Source organism: Arvicola amphibius, chromosome 8, assembly GCF_903992535.2.
Source record: "Arvicola amphibius chromosome 8, mArvAmp1.2, whole genome shotgun sequence".
Classification (NCBI taxonomy): domain Eukaryota; kingdom Metazoa; phylum Chordata; class Mammalia; order Rodentia; family Cricetidae; genus Arvicola; species Arvicola amphibius.
The window spans coordinates 36,665,640-36,681,887 of NC_052054.1; the positions used below are offsets into that span (position 1 = coordinate 36,665,640).

At 38.7% G+C, this 16,248-nt stretch overlaps 1 protein-coding gene across 1 annotated transcript in view; it reads left to right on the top strand.

The window, feature by feature from the left end:
- The window catches only part of Soga3 (SOGA family member 3), a 49,417-nt gene that overhangs the window by 20,211 nt on the left and 12,958 nt on the right, over positions 1-16,248 (top strand). The window contains exon 4 of the mRNA XM_038339684.1: positions 8,364-8,435. Coding sequence (XP_038195612.1) covers positions 8,364-8,435 — 72 coding nt within the window. The remainder of the gene's footprint in view (positions 1-8,363; positions 8,436-16,248) is intronic.

Consider the following 16,248-nt stretch of genomic DNA (forward strand, 5'->3'; position numbering starts at 1 on the left):
TCAGTTTCTTCTGTTATGCTCAGTCTTTCATATGTTGTTCATATTTTTCCTTTAGATGACTCTGCTTCCTGTTTTAAATATTTTCATTCTGTTTTTAATCAAACAACTTTAGAGGAAAAAAACATTTTTAGTAGCTTAGGGTTTCTATTGTTGTGAAGAGACACCATGCCCACAGCAAGTCTTATAAAGGAAAACATTCACTGAGGTGGCAGCTTACAGTTTCAGAAGTTCAGTCCATTATCATCATGGCAGGGAGCATGGCAGGATGCGCGCTGATATGGTGCTATGCACATCTCAATCAGAAGGCAAAAGAAAGGGGACTGAGACACTGGGTGGTATCCTGAGCATAGGAAACCTCTAGTTCACCCCACAATGATATACTTCCTCCAACAAGGCCATACCAACCTCAGCAAGGCCACACCTCTAAATAGTGCCACTCCCTATGAGCTTATGAGGGCCAATTGCATTCAAATTACCAAAGTAACTTTTGTTTACAGCATTTCTTGTTGCTGTGATAAAATAACCCAACAAAGGCAACTGAAGGGAGCAAGTTTAGGTTAGCTCCCTGTTCCCAGTTAGAGTCTGTGGGGAAGTCAAGACAACAAAAAGTTGAAGCAGCTCGAAGAGACCAAAGACAAGAGAGTGAATGCATGCAGGCCTGTGCTGGTGCCCTTCCTTCCACTCATGCAGTTCAAGATTCCCTGCCTAGAGAATGATGCCACACAAGCTGGGCGGGTTTTCCTGGCTCAATGAACACCATCAGGATACCTTCCTGCCACACGAATACCCACATGCCAAACTAATTTGACAATCTATCTTAATAGTCCCTTCCCCGGGAGATTCTAAACTGTTTCAAGTTGACAGTTAAAACTAGCATCACATTGTATATGTGCAATGATGGACACAAAGGACAAACAGTATTTTCAGAATGAGAATGTGCCTTCCCGCCTCACCCTTGCACATGTGCCCTTTGGACTGCCATCTGTGTGTCTTTGTGCTTCTCAATTGTGATGGTCTAATGATACTTTTTTTTTCCTAAACTGTACCATTGCTTCTAATTAAAGCAATTATTCGCCACAAATGAGACAGAATCCAGACTTTTCCATTTCTTTCCACATCTGACTTAGATCACCAAGAATCTCATGTCATACTTCTTTCCTGTCACATCCATACTAAATTTTTGTTTCTCAGGAATAGATTTTATTTCAATACAAAAGCTTTACAATTCCTTCTCTCTTCATTTTTTTTAAATTTTTTTCTACCATGACCTGACTGCTTATACATAAGATTCAGTATGAGATGTAGCTTTCCCCACCCTGTCTAGCAAGAGACTGGATTAATCCTTTCTCCTTTGTTATCTAATTGATAACAATAAAAGATCACAGACTTGGGCTGGAATATCATTCAACTACATACCAAGTTGTAGCTTGTTTGGTTTTTCTCCCCCTACATTTATTTGTTTATTTATTGGGAATGATTTGTGGCTTGTGCCTGCCTAGGCAGGCATGTAGGGGATTATATATAGAATGTACAGGAATCAGATCTTCTCTTCCACCATGAGGGTCAAGGGAACCCACCTCAGCATGCATGGCTTAAGCAATCTTACTTGCATCCTAGTAGTGACTTTAGACCAAGGCAGACTTAACAGCAGAATCACTGGCTGAGCCTAGGTGAGTTGACGCCATTGGTAATCTGGGCACTCAGGGAGGTGAAGCAGGGTTATGGCTAGTTCTAGCTAGCTTGGGCTACCTAGTTGAAACTGTGTCTCAAGAAAAAGAGAAGAAAAAGTTACAGGTTCTATTGAGTTGTAGAAAAGTCCCAGTGTTTCCAGTTCACTGGATCTAGGATGTGTCTCAAGAAGTTGCTTTTCTAACAGCTTCCTAATGACATGGGTGTTGTTTTAGTGACTGCAGTTGGGGGAAAAACATTTGTTTATCTATTTTGCTACTTTCCTGGTTCAGCACCTTCAAAGTGATTAGTTGATGTAGGTATAGAGTGTTGACATGAATTAGTGCACAATCAAGGCCAGTTAATCATAATTTTACATTATTAATGCTTTTGTGGCATTATTGAATTGTCCAGTGAACTGGTTGTGTCAAGCAAACTGGGAACTCTTCAAATAATGATGATTGCATTTGGTTTCTTTACAACTGTGGCACAGTATGAAGTGAGCCATAAAAAATAATAGAATGCATTCTTTATAAAATATATTCAGTCGTTACTCAGGGAAAACAAATTTAAGTCTTTCTTTAGATAATAGCCTCTGTATAAAATGTTCCATATTTTCCAGCGCAACCCCATCGATTCTTGGTATTCTCAGGACTATTTCTTGGCAATTGCTGAGTCAGAACACACAGTTTCCAATTCTAAGAAAATTTCTGTAGTGGCTTTAAAGAGATGAAAAGCCTCTGCCCTTAGACAGACAGGACCACATTCATTGGTAGACAATGGCATAATTTCATTACCTGGGTGGTTGAGAATGTCTCATTCCACAAAGGTGAATGAGAACACCTGAGGAAAAATATGGCTACAATTCTTTTGAAGGGCAGAAATGACTGAACCATGTTTTCTTCCCCTGTTCTCTTTTCTTTTTGCCTTGCCAAAAAGGAAGCTGGAAAGTATAGTCTTTTAGCAGGAAACTATCATTTCAAACTTCAAGGAGATAGAGAAAAATGGAGATACAGAAAAATGGGGGCATAGATTCTTTCGTAGTCATTTCCTGCTGTGGAGGGTCATTGTTGGAGGGATATAGTTCTGGCTCTGTTGAAGAGAGAGGTCCTCTGGTGACTTAGCTTGAGGAAAGTTTTAACTTGATTGTCTATGATGGGTCATGTAAATGTCATTCTCTATTTCTGTATTTCTGGAAAGATTTACTGAAAAAATAATCATTAAGCAGATATTTAGTTACAGAATAAAATGGAGCTTTCCCAGGAAGGTGGAGGGAGAGGGAGGAGAAGAGATGGGAGAGATGGAGAGGATCTGTGAGAGGAAGTGGGCTCAGAGTTGACTTATAGTGACAGTGACTAGTCCCACTGCCAGTAGTGCTGCATCAAAATGTGCTAGTAGAAGCAACTAGGACCTACAGAGTACCAAAAGAAAGGAACAGGAGAAAAAAAGGACCAGTGTAAAGAATTGTATATGGCCTGGGGTGAAATCTGAAGGCCCCTTGCAGCCAGAATTTCTCCACCGTGTCTAAAGGGGTATTTGTCAGATGTGTCAGGAAACAAGTAGAACAAATGGAGCTACTGTAGGGTGAGAGCCATTGAGGTAGCTTATGTGGAACATTTTGCTTGGTTATAGGGTGAAGTTCAGGAACAAAAACATTTTAAAAGACAGGGTAAAAACATAAGGAAGAAGATCAAGGGTAGAAGCCAGAGTGGGAGGGAGCAAAAGTCCATCCTTAGGAGGCCTGTGGTTTGTTTACTTTTTGTCTGTGACCTCTATCTAGTGCCCCAGCGCAAACCAGATAGAATGCATTGCTGTGGAAGAAGCATCATTTGTGGAGGAGGGTACAAATCCCATCATTAGCGATAATCAGATCTAGTCCCTTTTAATGTAGTACAGTACCAACCAAGGAATTCAGTGGGTCCTGATGGATATTAAGCCGATCTGACATTTCTCTAAGGATTTTTTTTCTGAGGGTTGATAGGACTGAGAGGTTAGTTGATTCAAGGAATGTTGTCAGAGGATGCTTGTTCATTTGCAGCTGTCCAGTATTTTCAATACTGTTTGGCCAATAGCTTGAGTGTATTGATAGCTAGCTCTTACAACTAAATTAAACCATTTCTATTCATCTATATTTTGCCACATGGCTCATAGTTTTACCTGTCTAGCATCTTGCTTCCCCAATGGCTGTTTGCATCTCTTCTTTCTCTGTTTCTGCCCTTTTTCCTTTCTGTGTTTTCAGTTTGGTATTCCTGCTTGGACTCATTCTGTCTTTCTATAAGCTAAAGCAGCTTCTTTATAAACCCTTAGAGTAAAACATATTTGTAACATACAAAAGGATTATCCCACAGCATTTCGCCCATTCTGCCTAATCAAAAAGGAAGGCTTTAGCTTTAACATGGTAAAACTACATACAATGAAGCAGTTATCAAGTAATAATTATAGTTACAATATCTAATCTATTTTTAGTTGACAAAATTAGAGAAAATATTTATCTATCTTATCTTGGTGAGCTTAAAGTTTTATATCTAATTTATCTTTTACCATAATTAAGAAAAATTACAACTATAATAATCTAGTCTTTAATTCCATCAAAGATCTGAGAAGGAAATAATATTATCTGAGTAAGCAGGAAGTACAGGTGAGCAACTTCCAAAAAAATGTGAGAAAGGACAGAAATAGCTGACTTTCTAGACAGGCAACCAAAGTTCCTCTGTAACATTGGGGCATTCATCTTTTTCCTACAGGCCTTGAATATCTGACAGACTTTCTTTTGAAGCAGGGAATTTTGTAGGACTATTCTACCTTCTTTTGGCAAAGCTTGATAATCACCTTCCTTATGTTTTATTGGTTCAATTTATACAGTAGCTTTCAGCAATTCAGGCAAAGACAGTTTCTTTGCCCACATAGCTAGCTTTTGCCATAAAGAAAATAAACCCTGTATGGAACTTTTTGATGCCCTTTGTCTTCTCTGAAGTAGAATGATGTTGTCAGTAAAAGACATATCTTACTATCATAAAAAGCAATTTATTAAAATATTTTAAATGTCATATTATTTAGATCTTTGAAGTGTTTGAAGATTATCCATCTGAAATATATCTTTGTATATCTACAAAACCTAAAAAAACTATAAGTTTGACTATTATAGAATTTTTTGTAAGTCTGTATTTCTTAACTATACATTACATTTTTAGTTGAGCTGTGTAAACACAATACCTTTAAACAAGAGTAAAAATATACATATGGTATAACAGCATTATTCTTAAATTTATATCAATAAACTAAAATCCCCACCAATATAAAACGTTTTGAGATTAACAGTTGTTTTTTAGATTCAAGCAGATTTAATAATCTATCCCTTTCCCCATCATATTTATATCATATTCCTCTTTCTTCTTTTATAAAGACATTGACGGTGACCAATGACAATTTTGTAACCAACACTTCTTAAGTGACTGCTTTCATTTCAGTGAGGTTACCAGGTAAAATGGTGGCCAACCATATGGTTGTTTCCATCCTGCTGAGGTCATTTGTCAAGATGGCAGCAAGTCACAAGGTTTTAATTTACTCAGAGGTGAACCTACTACCTCCCTGGTAAGGTAATCCCTTCAAGCACACCCCCTTTTTGTCTTCCAAAATATCTATTTTCCTAAGCAAATTACATGTATGATATGCTACAGGAAATTAAGATTAATTATCCATGGACTTTTAACTGTTAATTCCTTTTGTGGTAGATTTTAAGCTGGCCATTCTTACTGGATTTTTACATACTTTTAAATCATGCACCCAATGCTAATATAGATTCTGAGATAAATAAAAGTTTCATTTCAGCAAAACCTTCAAAGATATCTATAACCTTGAACATTTTAGTGAACAAAACCAAGAAGGGGGGCTAGTATTGAGAGAACTAAAAAGACATATCCAGGTTTGGAGGGACATAAACAAAGGCAGGCCAAAGGCAGGAATCCTATCCCCACTCGGGGATTATAAAGATACAAGTTTAGCGCCCTGGCAGAAGGGGCATGCATTCTGGTCCAGGCAGAGTTGCAAACCAGAGCTGAGTGGTAGAGATGAGAACGATTAAAATGAACTGGGTGTTTTATGGGTGAGGGACCTCAGACCTCTCTCACCGTTCTCTTTTATGAAGTTATCTTAGATCAGTTTGCATATTAAGATTAAAAGTTCCAAATTCTGGGCAATGACTGTCATTATCCTGTATATACTGAGGCCATATTTGCATAGAAAGACAAAAATTAGAGTTTTCTGGTTTCAGTTCTTCTAATTGCAGCTCCTTAAAGCCAGCAAACAAGCTAGGAATGTCTTTTGGAACAGATAATTTTGACCCTACAATGGGTATGGGACCAAAGCAAAAACAGAAAGATCAATATCCTGCTATTCAGTGCCCCCCAAGTTTTGTATTGAGCAAATGTGCCTGGAAAATAGGTTAGGTATACCCCCAGACCCTGTGATTCCTGGGTCAACAAACTGCACTAAAAGCCCTGAAAGGTTTCAGGGTGTTCCACTGACGAGTGGCAGGTTAATAGAAAATTTCTGAGATTCTCCGCCAAATTTTCTCACAGCCAGTGGAAAGTCCCCAGTGCCTTTGGCGGAGCAAATCTCAAGTCTAGACTGAGGGGGTTGGAGGTCCCATGAGCTTTAAGACCTGACCTAATTCTATGAATTACTTTGTTCTGGCATTTTGTGGTATGTTGCAAATGTGTTCTTGTTGAATGGCACTTAGCATCCCAGTCAGAAGGTCAGAGTGTGTAAGGGAAGGCAGAGGAAAGAGAGAGGAGAAAGCACTGAGATGGCGGAGTGAGAAGAAGCAGTCACCTGAGAGAAAGAGGCAGCTCTGCCAGGCCTGGGGCAGGTGAGCCTAGGAGAGCAAAGGCGGTTGGTGCATGGGAGGTTTGAGCAGCTGGTGGCCTCCAGTTTCCCATCGGGCGTTTTGGCACCATGTGTTAGATCTCGGAGGTGGTCTAAATGAGATGGAGGACAGAAAAAGAGAGGCATCTGACCTTAGACAGGGAGGACTGTGTTCACTGGCAGACAAGCCAAAGGAGCATAATTTCACCCACATGCATGGGTGAGAAGACCCGAGGATAAAAGATGGCTATAATCCTTTGAAGGGACAGCAAGGTCTATGGTGTGTTTTCTCCTGTAGCCCTCCCCTTCTGGAGTTGCCTCAGCTAGCTGCACAGGAAGCAGGGAGGGGTAGAGTTTTAGCAGGAAACCATCATCACATAAAAAAAAACTTAGTGTATTGGTGCTAGAACACTGGTTCTCAACTTGTGGGTCATACCCTCACACGGCCATATATTAGATATTTACATTGCAGTTCGTAACACTAGCAAACTTGCAGTTGTGAAGCAGTAGTGAAATAATTTTGTGGATGGAGGTCACCACAGCATGGAAAACTGTATTACATCGTCACAGCATTAGGAAAGTTGAGAACTACTGTTTGAAACAATTCCATTCTCTACCCATTGACCTGTGTAGCTTGAATTTCATCCTGAATAAGAACAGTTGCAGCCATGTATTCCCCCACCCATCTGTGTGATTACTTTCCTTTACCACTGGCTGGTGAATGAGAAATTGACATATGAAGGATTTAATTTTCAGTTCTTTATCCTCATACAAGGCTTCCTGTTTCAAGAAGCTATTTCTGTTTCTACTGTACCTCTCTACTCCTGTTCTTCTCATAGGCTGAAGAACTTTGTATTTTATGTTTACTCATTTGCTCAGCAAATATTTTCCACACTCTGCCCAGTGGCAAGCATTTTTGTCATGGAGGTGATGCTGCACTAAGAAAAATATAATCCATGCTTCCTACAGCCCAAGACATTGCATTTCCCACTATGCACTATAATTATTGGCGTCCTCTCTCCCTTATCCAATTTGAGTCTCTGGTAAAATGTGTGGTACCTAATTGAATTTTGATTCTGTAGCTCAATACCTAGTGGCATATGATAGATGGCCACTCATGGGTACTTAATATTTATACTTAATATTTGCACAGGTCATTCTTATTATTAGAGTGAGAACTGGAAGTGAGGGCCAGTGATTATAGAGTGCTGGCCCATGACATGGACACAAGTTAATATTCTGTGAGTTGGTGTTTGTTTCATTTTAGTTTTGACCAGTTCACCAAATATAGAAGAGTTTATATAATAATCTAGACTCTAAGCCTTTCTGGGAAAAGTCCACATTCCTGAGGCTTCCGGGCCACCTGCTCATCTCCCCACTCACTCCCCACTTCCCATTGCGTCACAGTGGGGTTTGAAGGGTGTGGGGTGAGAGGGTGAAAGTTCTCTACATTCTGCATGAGTCCACTGAAAATGTCTTGGTGAGCTTGTTGCAACCAAATCAGCAAAGGAACAACAACTTAATCTTCTTTTTTCTCTTAGTGGTAAAGAATGCTCACAGACACTGCTTACATGCAAGCTCTATAGCATGTTGAGTCTGAGTTGTTTTTCTGCATTTCACAGTAAATGGTTAATTGCTAGCTGCATTCTACTGTGATTTACATCTCTGGTTCCAGGAACACTGTATCTTAATCTGTGTGTCTCGGGATTTCTTACTTCCTTAGGAACTCCTTTTATTTGTCTTGGTTTTATCATATGAAACTAGGACACTTAAAAACAATTGAGTTAAAAGCTATCATTTACCAAACTAATCATGTTCTTGTTTTGTTTCAGCTATCCTTAAAGAGAAGAGGAAGTAAAGATTTGCCAAAATCTGAAAAAAAGGCTCCACAGACACCCACAGAGGTATGTCAAAATAAAAATTTAAAGTGCCTATCGAGTACCTCCAATGTACACGTTAACAGGCTAAAAACCACTGGAGCGAGCGAGTAATGGATGAAAGGTAAACTAGTGTTAATGCAGTCCAGAGCTCTAGATCAAATTCGATTTTTCTACGCGTTAAACAATGAAAAAGCAAGAAAAATCTTGGCAGTAGTGAAGTCTCAAACACCACCAGCAGCTTAAGGAAGGTATTTACTGGAGGATTGGAAGAACATATGCATGCAGCAGACACATAGAGAAAAAGAGCCTCTGCAAAGCAGAGACAGAAACTGAAAAGATCCATTTTTTTTCTTGGGGCCTGGAGTTTTAAAGTCTCTGAAGCAATTTTCTCTCCTGATTTTAGGGTGTTGATCAGCCCACAACTGTTGCATAATGTGTCCTGATCTGGCCTATGAACTTTTTGAGGCAGTCCATTGGAAGGCAAAAAACAACAGGACTTTGTTTTAAGCATTAAGACTTATGTTTCCAATTAGGAGGGTGAGGAAGAATCCAGCCATGGTGAAAATTTCACCACCTTTATTTCATATCATGCGCCCCCAATATGTCTGCGAGGGAGTCCATCTAACTCCTAGTGTATTAGTATCAGAAAATGTTTCTCATATGGGGAAGACTGGTTTAATTTAATTGCATAAATCTGTGACATGAAAGCAAAACGCAAACTATTTGGAGAGGAAGGTAGCCAATGAGAAGGAGAAATGGAGAGGACAGGGGATTATGGGGTCAACTATGATCAAAAAACAATGATATAGCTGGATGGTAGCAGCGCACACCTTTAATCCCAGCACTCAGAGGCAGAGGCAGGTGGATCTCTGTGCGTTCGAGGCCATCCTGGTCTATAAGGGCTAGTTCCAGGACAGACTCCAAAGCTACAGAGACACCCTGTCTAGAAAAACAAAAAACAAAAAAATCCTGCAATAATATATATATATACATATATATATGAGAAAATGTCATAATGAAACCCATTATTTTGTACCCTAACTAAAAAATACTTTAAAAAAAACATTAGAGATACATTATAGTAAAACCTGGCTTTTATCCAGTGTGGACTAATGTGTGCATTAGGTTTTAAAATAGAAAAATAAATATATATTTGAGACAGAAGTGACATTGTGATGTTCCCTAAACACTTAGCCAGATACTAACCTCAAATGTGCAAGTTGGAATGTAGAGTACAGATGCATACATTTTAATGATTTTTATTAAAACCTTTCTCTCTAGGTAGCTTTAGACAAAGTGATGATGCTTTTATAGTCAAAATTTGATACATTCTCTAAATCTTTTAACTAAAGCATTTCAAATATACATGTTTTCTCTTTTGCTCTCCCTTTCCACACTGTTCTTGGTCAATTTTCTTCCTGTTACTTACAGAACAACATTTCTAGGATCTTGGAGCCTCATTCTAAGATAGTAAAACCCTTTTCTCTGTCTGTAAGCTTTGTCTGATTGATTTTTAGCCACCTTACTCCAAATGTTCTGTGGTGGATCATTTCACATGATGCCAGGAGCCCTTCTTTTTCCTGTCCCCAGTGATTAGAAGATGCCATGCACTTCCCATCCTGAAATTACTAGTTAGCTTTACCCTGTAATTTATCTTTAAAACCTTGCTTTTCAATATTACACTTACTATGTTAAAGTGGATTCATTTTCTCAAGAATCCCCACCATTGTTCCTGGTTGCATAGAGCTCCTCCTTCAGGAGCATGCACGAATCTTCCTGCAAAAGACATCATAGCTTCCACCACTTTCTCAGGGTGTCCTGGTACCTTCCAAAAGTCAAGATGCCTCGTAGTCCACAACCTTCTGATTTCTGGATATTAATTTCTTGGGAAGTATGTAAGTATAATGCTGCAATATTGCAGACACTGCCCTCATTCCTAACACACTGATTCTCAGACTATGACGTATTATGTCTTTAAAACCCATCTGAGGAAGCTGATTGGGTGGAAACTGCCAGTAAAAAAATTATTCCAGCTTTATAAACTTATAAGATGATTTGGTTTTTCAGATAGGTTAAAGACTATTGATCCACATACTTATGTTACTGTAAGCATCCCATTCTTGTACCATACCATAATTCTTATTATGAGCTGATCTGTCCTAGTTGGGGCATTTTTGTAAGCGTGCTCCATCCTATTCCACTTTGAACCATCTATTTGTAGTGCGAAATACTTGGCATGCTCAGCACATATTTTCAAATAATGTTACTTTATTTTATAAATTAAGAGAAATTGTCAGCATACTTTTATTTCAGTCTACAGTCAAGGCAATGTCATCTGGCCTCACGACTATGATCTATATAAACTTTGTATGTCATTTTGTGAATCTACTTTATGTTTTTTGATGTATTCCTTGTACCTTCCCCCAGCAGCAGACTGGCTCTATTCACTAAGAAATAATATTAAGGGGAAATTGAGAGCAGTCACTTTCAAGTCAGATTATCTATATAGAAACCTTTGTTGCATGCTGTTTACATGACCTTTGATAAAGCTACTCATTCTTTCTGGTGCTCTGCTTGTTTTGTGTGTGTGTGTGTGTGTGTGTGTGTGTGTGTGTGTGTGTGTACATATGCCAGATCTTAGTTGAGAATGACTGAGTACTTAAGTAAATTAAAATGCAAATTAGCTTCCATCATTAACTTTTCAGATCAAAGCCAGGATCAACTTGCATCTTGCTAGCCATTTCTTTTCTTCATGTTTCCTTCCTCATATTGCCCTTATCTTCTTATGAGTGAGATTTTGATATGGACATAAATCCCAACTTGTTTCCCACCTCAAAGAATTATGAGTTTTCTTGCCTCCTTTTTATATAGAAAAGTGAAGTATATATTTTACTACTCAATTATATTTTGGACAGAGTGAATTTCTGTGAACTATTTTTTTTTCAATAATTGCCTGTGATTCTTTTATGCCTAGGTTTATTTTACTTTTTTATTTTTTATTTTCTTAAAACAATTTTCTAAAAAACATCTTAAAACAATTTACAAACCAATCACAGTTCCCTCTCCCTCCCTCTTCTCCCATTTCCCCCATTCCAGCCCCCATCGACTCCTCAGAAAGCATGAGGCCTCTCATGGGGAGTCTAAAAAGTCAGCCACATCACTTGAGGCTGGACCAAAGCCCTCACCCGCCATATATCTAGATTGAACAAGGTATCCTGTCATAGGGAATGGGTTCTAAGAAGCCAGTTCATGCACTAGGGATAAATACTAGTTCCACTGCCAGTGTTCCCATAAACTGCCCAAGTCACATGACTATCACCCCACATTTAGAGGGTCTAGTTTGGTCCTATGCATGTTCCCCAGCTGTCAGGTGAGCTCCCACTAGTTCAGGTCAGCTGTTTCTATGGGTTTCCCCATCATGATTTTAACCTCTTTGATCATATTATTGCTCCTCCCTCTCTATGACTGGACTCTAGGACATTGGCCAGTGCTTAGCTGTGGATCACTGTATCTGCATTTATCAGTTATATAATGACAATTAAGGTAGTCATAACTCTGACTACAGGGGAAGGGTAGTTAAGGCACCCTCTATACTATTGCTTAGATTCTTAGCTGGGGTCATCTTTGTAGATTCCTCAGAAATTCTCTCAAGCTAGGTTTCTTGCTAACCCCATAATGCCTCCCTCTATCAAGATATCACTTTGGTTGCTCTCACTCTCTTACTTTCCCCCAGTTTGACCTTCCCGATTCCTCATGTTCTCCTCCTTCCTTTCTTTCTCCCCTCCCTCTCCTCTTGCTCCTACTCAGAAGATCTTATCTATTTCCTCTTCCCAGAAATATACACAGGGTCCTCCCTGTTTCCTGGCTTCTCTGGGGATGTGGAATATAAGCTGGTAGTCCTTTCCTTTATGACTAATATCCACTTATGAGTGAGTACATACCATGTTTGCCTTTTTGACTCTCGAATACCTCAATCAGGATTTTTTTTTCTAGTTCCATTTGCCTGCAAATTTCAAGATGTCATTTCTTTTGCTACTGAGTAGAACTCCACTGTGTAAATGTACCACATTTTCTTTATTTTTCAGTTGAGGGGAATATAGGTTGTTTCCAGATTCTGGCTATTATGAATATGGTGCTATGACCATAAGTTGAGCAAATGCTCTGTGACATGAGTGTGCATCTTTTGGGTATATGCCCAAGATTGCTGAGTCTTGAGGTAGATTGATTCACATTTTTCTGAGAAACTGTCATACTGATTTCCAGACTGTTGTACAAGTTTGCAGTCCTACCAGCAATGGGAGAGTTTTCCCCTTACTCCACATCCTCTCCAACATAAGCTGTCATCAGCGGTTTCGATCTTAGTCATTCTGACATGTGTAACATGGTATCTCGGTGTTGTTTCAATTTGCATTTCCCTGACGGCTAAGGATGTTGAGTAATTCCTTACATGTGGTCTGGCCATTTGAAAGTCCTCTGCTGGCCGGGAGGTGGTGGCGCACGTCTTTAATCCCATCACCTGGGAGGCAGAGGCAGGCAGATCTCTGTGAGTTCGAGACCAGCCTGGTCTACAAGAGCTAGTTCGCTAGTTCCAGGACAGGCTCCAAAGCTACAGAGAAACCCTGTCTCGAAAAACCAAAAAAAAAAAAAAAAAAAAAAAAAAAAAAAAAAAAAAAAAAAAAAAAAGTCCTCTGCTGAGAATTCTCTGTTTAGAGCTGTACCCCATTTATAAATTGGATTATTTGATTTTTTTTAATGTCTAGTTTCTTGAGTTCTTTGTATTTCTGTATTGTTGATCTCAGGGTTTGTGGCACTGGTGCTATACTCAGTAATTGGTCTCCTGTGTCAATGTTTTCAAGACTATTTCTCACTTTCTCTTCTATGAGGTTCAGTGTGGTTGGATTTATGTTAAGGTTTTTGATCCTCTGGGACTTGAGTTTGTACATGATGATAGATGCATATCTATTTGCATTCTTCTACATGTCAACATCCAAATATGCCAGCACCATTTGCTGAAGATGCTTTCTTTTTCTCTTTGTATAATTTTAGCTTCTTTGTCAAAAATCAGGTTTTCATAGGTATGTGAATTAATATCAGGGTCTTCATTGATTCCATTGATCCACCTCTCTTTCTATACCAATACTTGCAATATTAAGTTAGGGGTCTCATTCTAGTCCCCGACATCCATCTTTGGAAGCCCCCTCTCCTGGGAGTCACCTTAATCTGGACTCCACCTCCGGGAAAGCTCGCCAAGCAGTGAGCCCTCCCCAGGGAGGGCCAAAAAAGTGCACCAAGGGGTGGACCAATCCCATAGGCTATTTAGGCTGCTGACCAAAAGAGGAACATGTGGTCTCCGGGTTTTGCATGGTCTCCCACTGTCTCCCTCTTGCCATGCTTTCCTGGACCACCTGGGAGTGCTGCATTAAATGTGAGCATCTTTTATTTGGTCTAATTTGATCTGATTGGAATTATATGCATCAGCAGAGAGGCTCGTCTTAAGAAATATACCTAACAATACCAGGTTGTTTTCATTACTGTAACTCTGTAGTAGAGCTTGAAGTCAGGGATGGTGATTCCCCCAGAAGTTCCTTTCTTGTACAGGATTGTTTTGTTCATCCTGTTTTGTTTTGTTTTGTTTTGTTTTTCCATATGAAGTTGAGTATTTTTTTTCAAAATCTGTGAAAAATTGTGTTGAGATTTTGATGGGGGAATGCATTGAATCTGTAGATTGCTTTTGGTAAGATTGCTATTTTTACTATGCTGGTCCTATTCATTCAAGAGCATGAGAGATCTTTCCATTTTTGATATCTTCTTCAATTTCTTTCTTCAAAGACAAAGTTTTTGTTATACAGGTATTTCACTTATTTGGTTAGAATTAACCCAAGATATTTTATGTTTGTGGCTATTTTGAAGGGTGATGTTTCTGTGATTTCTTTCTTAGCCATATTATCATATGTATATATGAGGACTACACATTATTTTGAGTTATAATTGTATCTTGCTACATTCCTGAAGGTGTTTATCAGCTATAAGAGCTCCCAGGTAGAATTTTTGGGGTCACTTATGTATACTATCTTATCATCTGCAAATAATGAAGGTTTGATTTCTTCCTTTTAATTTGTATCCCTTTTATATCCTTTGGTTGTCTTATTGCTCTAGCTAGAACCTCAAGAACTATATTGAATAGATATGGGGAGAGTGGACAATCTTGTCTTGTTCCTGATTTTAGTGAAATCACTTTTGAGTTTCTCTCCATTTTGTTTGATGTTGGCTGCTGGCTTGCTGTATGTTGGTGACTAGCCTCATCATAAAACACTTCTCATCAGGGTAGAGTCATGGGAAAAAAGACACAGACCAGGAGACAGTATTGGGAAGAAGTTTCAGGGATTATTCAGATCCCCAAATCCCTGCATTTATTTTTCCAACAGCTTTTATACCAAAGGTAAACAGAGGGAGAGGGTAACAAAAGGCCTCATTAACATTATACCAGAGGTGAACTCATACAGTCATTCTCTGTTGCCTAGGGAGCCAGATGACTCAAGTCACATTTTACTCACATCCACTTCATCACTTAGGCAGAAAAATACCTCCTCTCCAGATGATTTCATAGTTACAGTGGAAGGAGCAGAATCACATTAGCATTTCCTGATCACCTCAGGATGGTGCAGAGTTTACTTCAAAAAGACCAGATGACCACCTCCTATGTTGGAAGGTGCAAAATGTACCTGTTAGTCTCTCAAATTCTATGACTTCACCAGACATGTGGAAAATAGACCTGTATTTCTTGACCCCCACAGCTGTATATCACTTTTATTTTCCTTAGGTATGTTCCTTATATGCCTGATCTCTCCAAGACCTTTATGATAACAAAGTGTTGGATTTTGTTGAAGGCTTTCTTTAGCATCTAATGAAATAATCATTTGATTTTTTTTCTTCCAGTTTGCTTATATTGTGGATTATGTTTACAGATTTTTATATGTTGAATTATCCCTGAATCTCTGGAAAGAAGCCTACTTGATCATGGTGGCTGATTTTTCTGATATGTTCTTGGATTCAGTTGGCCAGTATTTTATGGAGTATTTATGCATCAATGTTCATGAAGGAGATTGGTTTGTAATTCTTTTTTCTGTTTGTGTCTTTATATGGTTTGGGTATCAGTAACTGTAGACTCATAAAAAGAGTTTGGCAATGTCTTCTCTGTTTCAATTGTGTGGAACAATTTGAAGAGTATTGGTATTAGTTCTTCCTTGAAATTCTGGTAGAATTCTATGCTGAAACCATCTGTCCCTGGGCTTGTTTTGAATGGGGGACTTTTGATAACTGCTTCTGTTTCCTTAGGGGTTATAGATCTATTTAAATTGTTTATCTGGTCTTTATTAAATTTTGGTATGTAGTTCCTATCCATATTGCTGTCCATTTCCTTTAAATTTTCCATTTTGTGAAGTATAGGTTTTTGAAGTATGACTTCATTCTCTGGATTTCCTCAGAGTCTGTTGTTATATCTCTCATTTCATTCTGATTTTGTTAGTTTGGATATTATCTCTCTGTCCTTTGATTAATTTGGATAAAGTTTGTCTACCTTTTGATTTTCTTGAAGAACAAACTCTCTGTCTCACTGATTCTTTTTACTGTTTTCTTTGTTTCTATTTTATTGATTACAGCACTCAATTTGATTATTTCCTTGCATCTATTTCTCCTGGACAAGTTTGCTTCTCTTTGTTTTAGAGCTTTTAGGTGTGCTGTTTAGTCACTAGTGTGAGATTTCTCTAGGTTCTTTATATAGGCACATTGTGCTATAAACTTTCCTTTTAGCACTGCTTTCAAAGTGTCCCATAAGTTT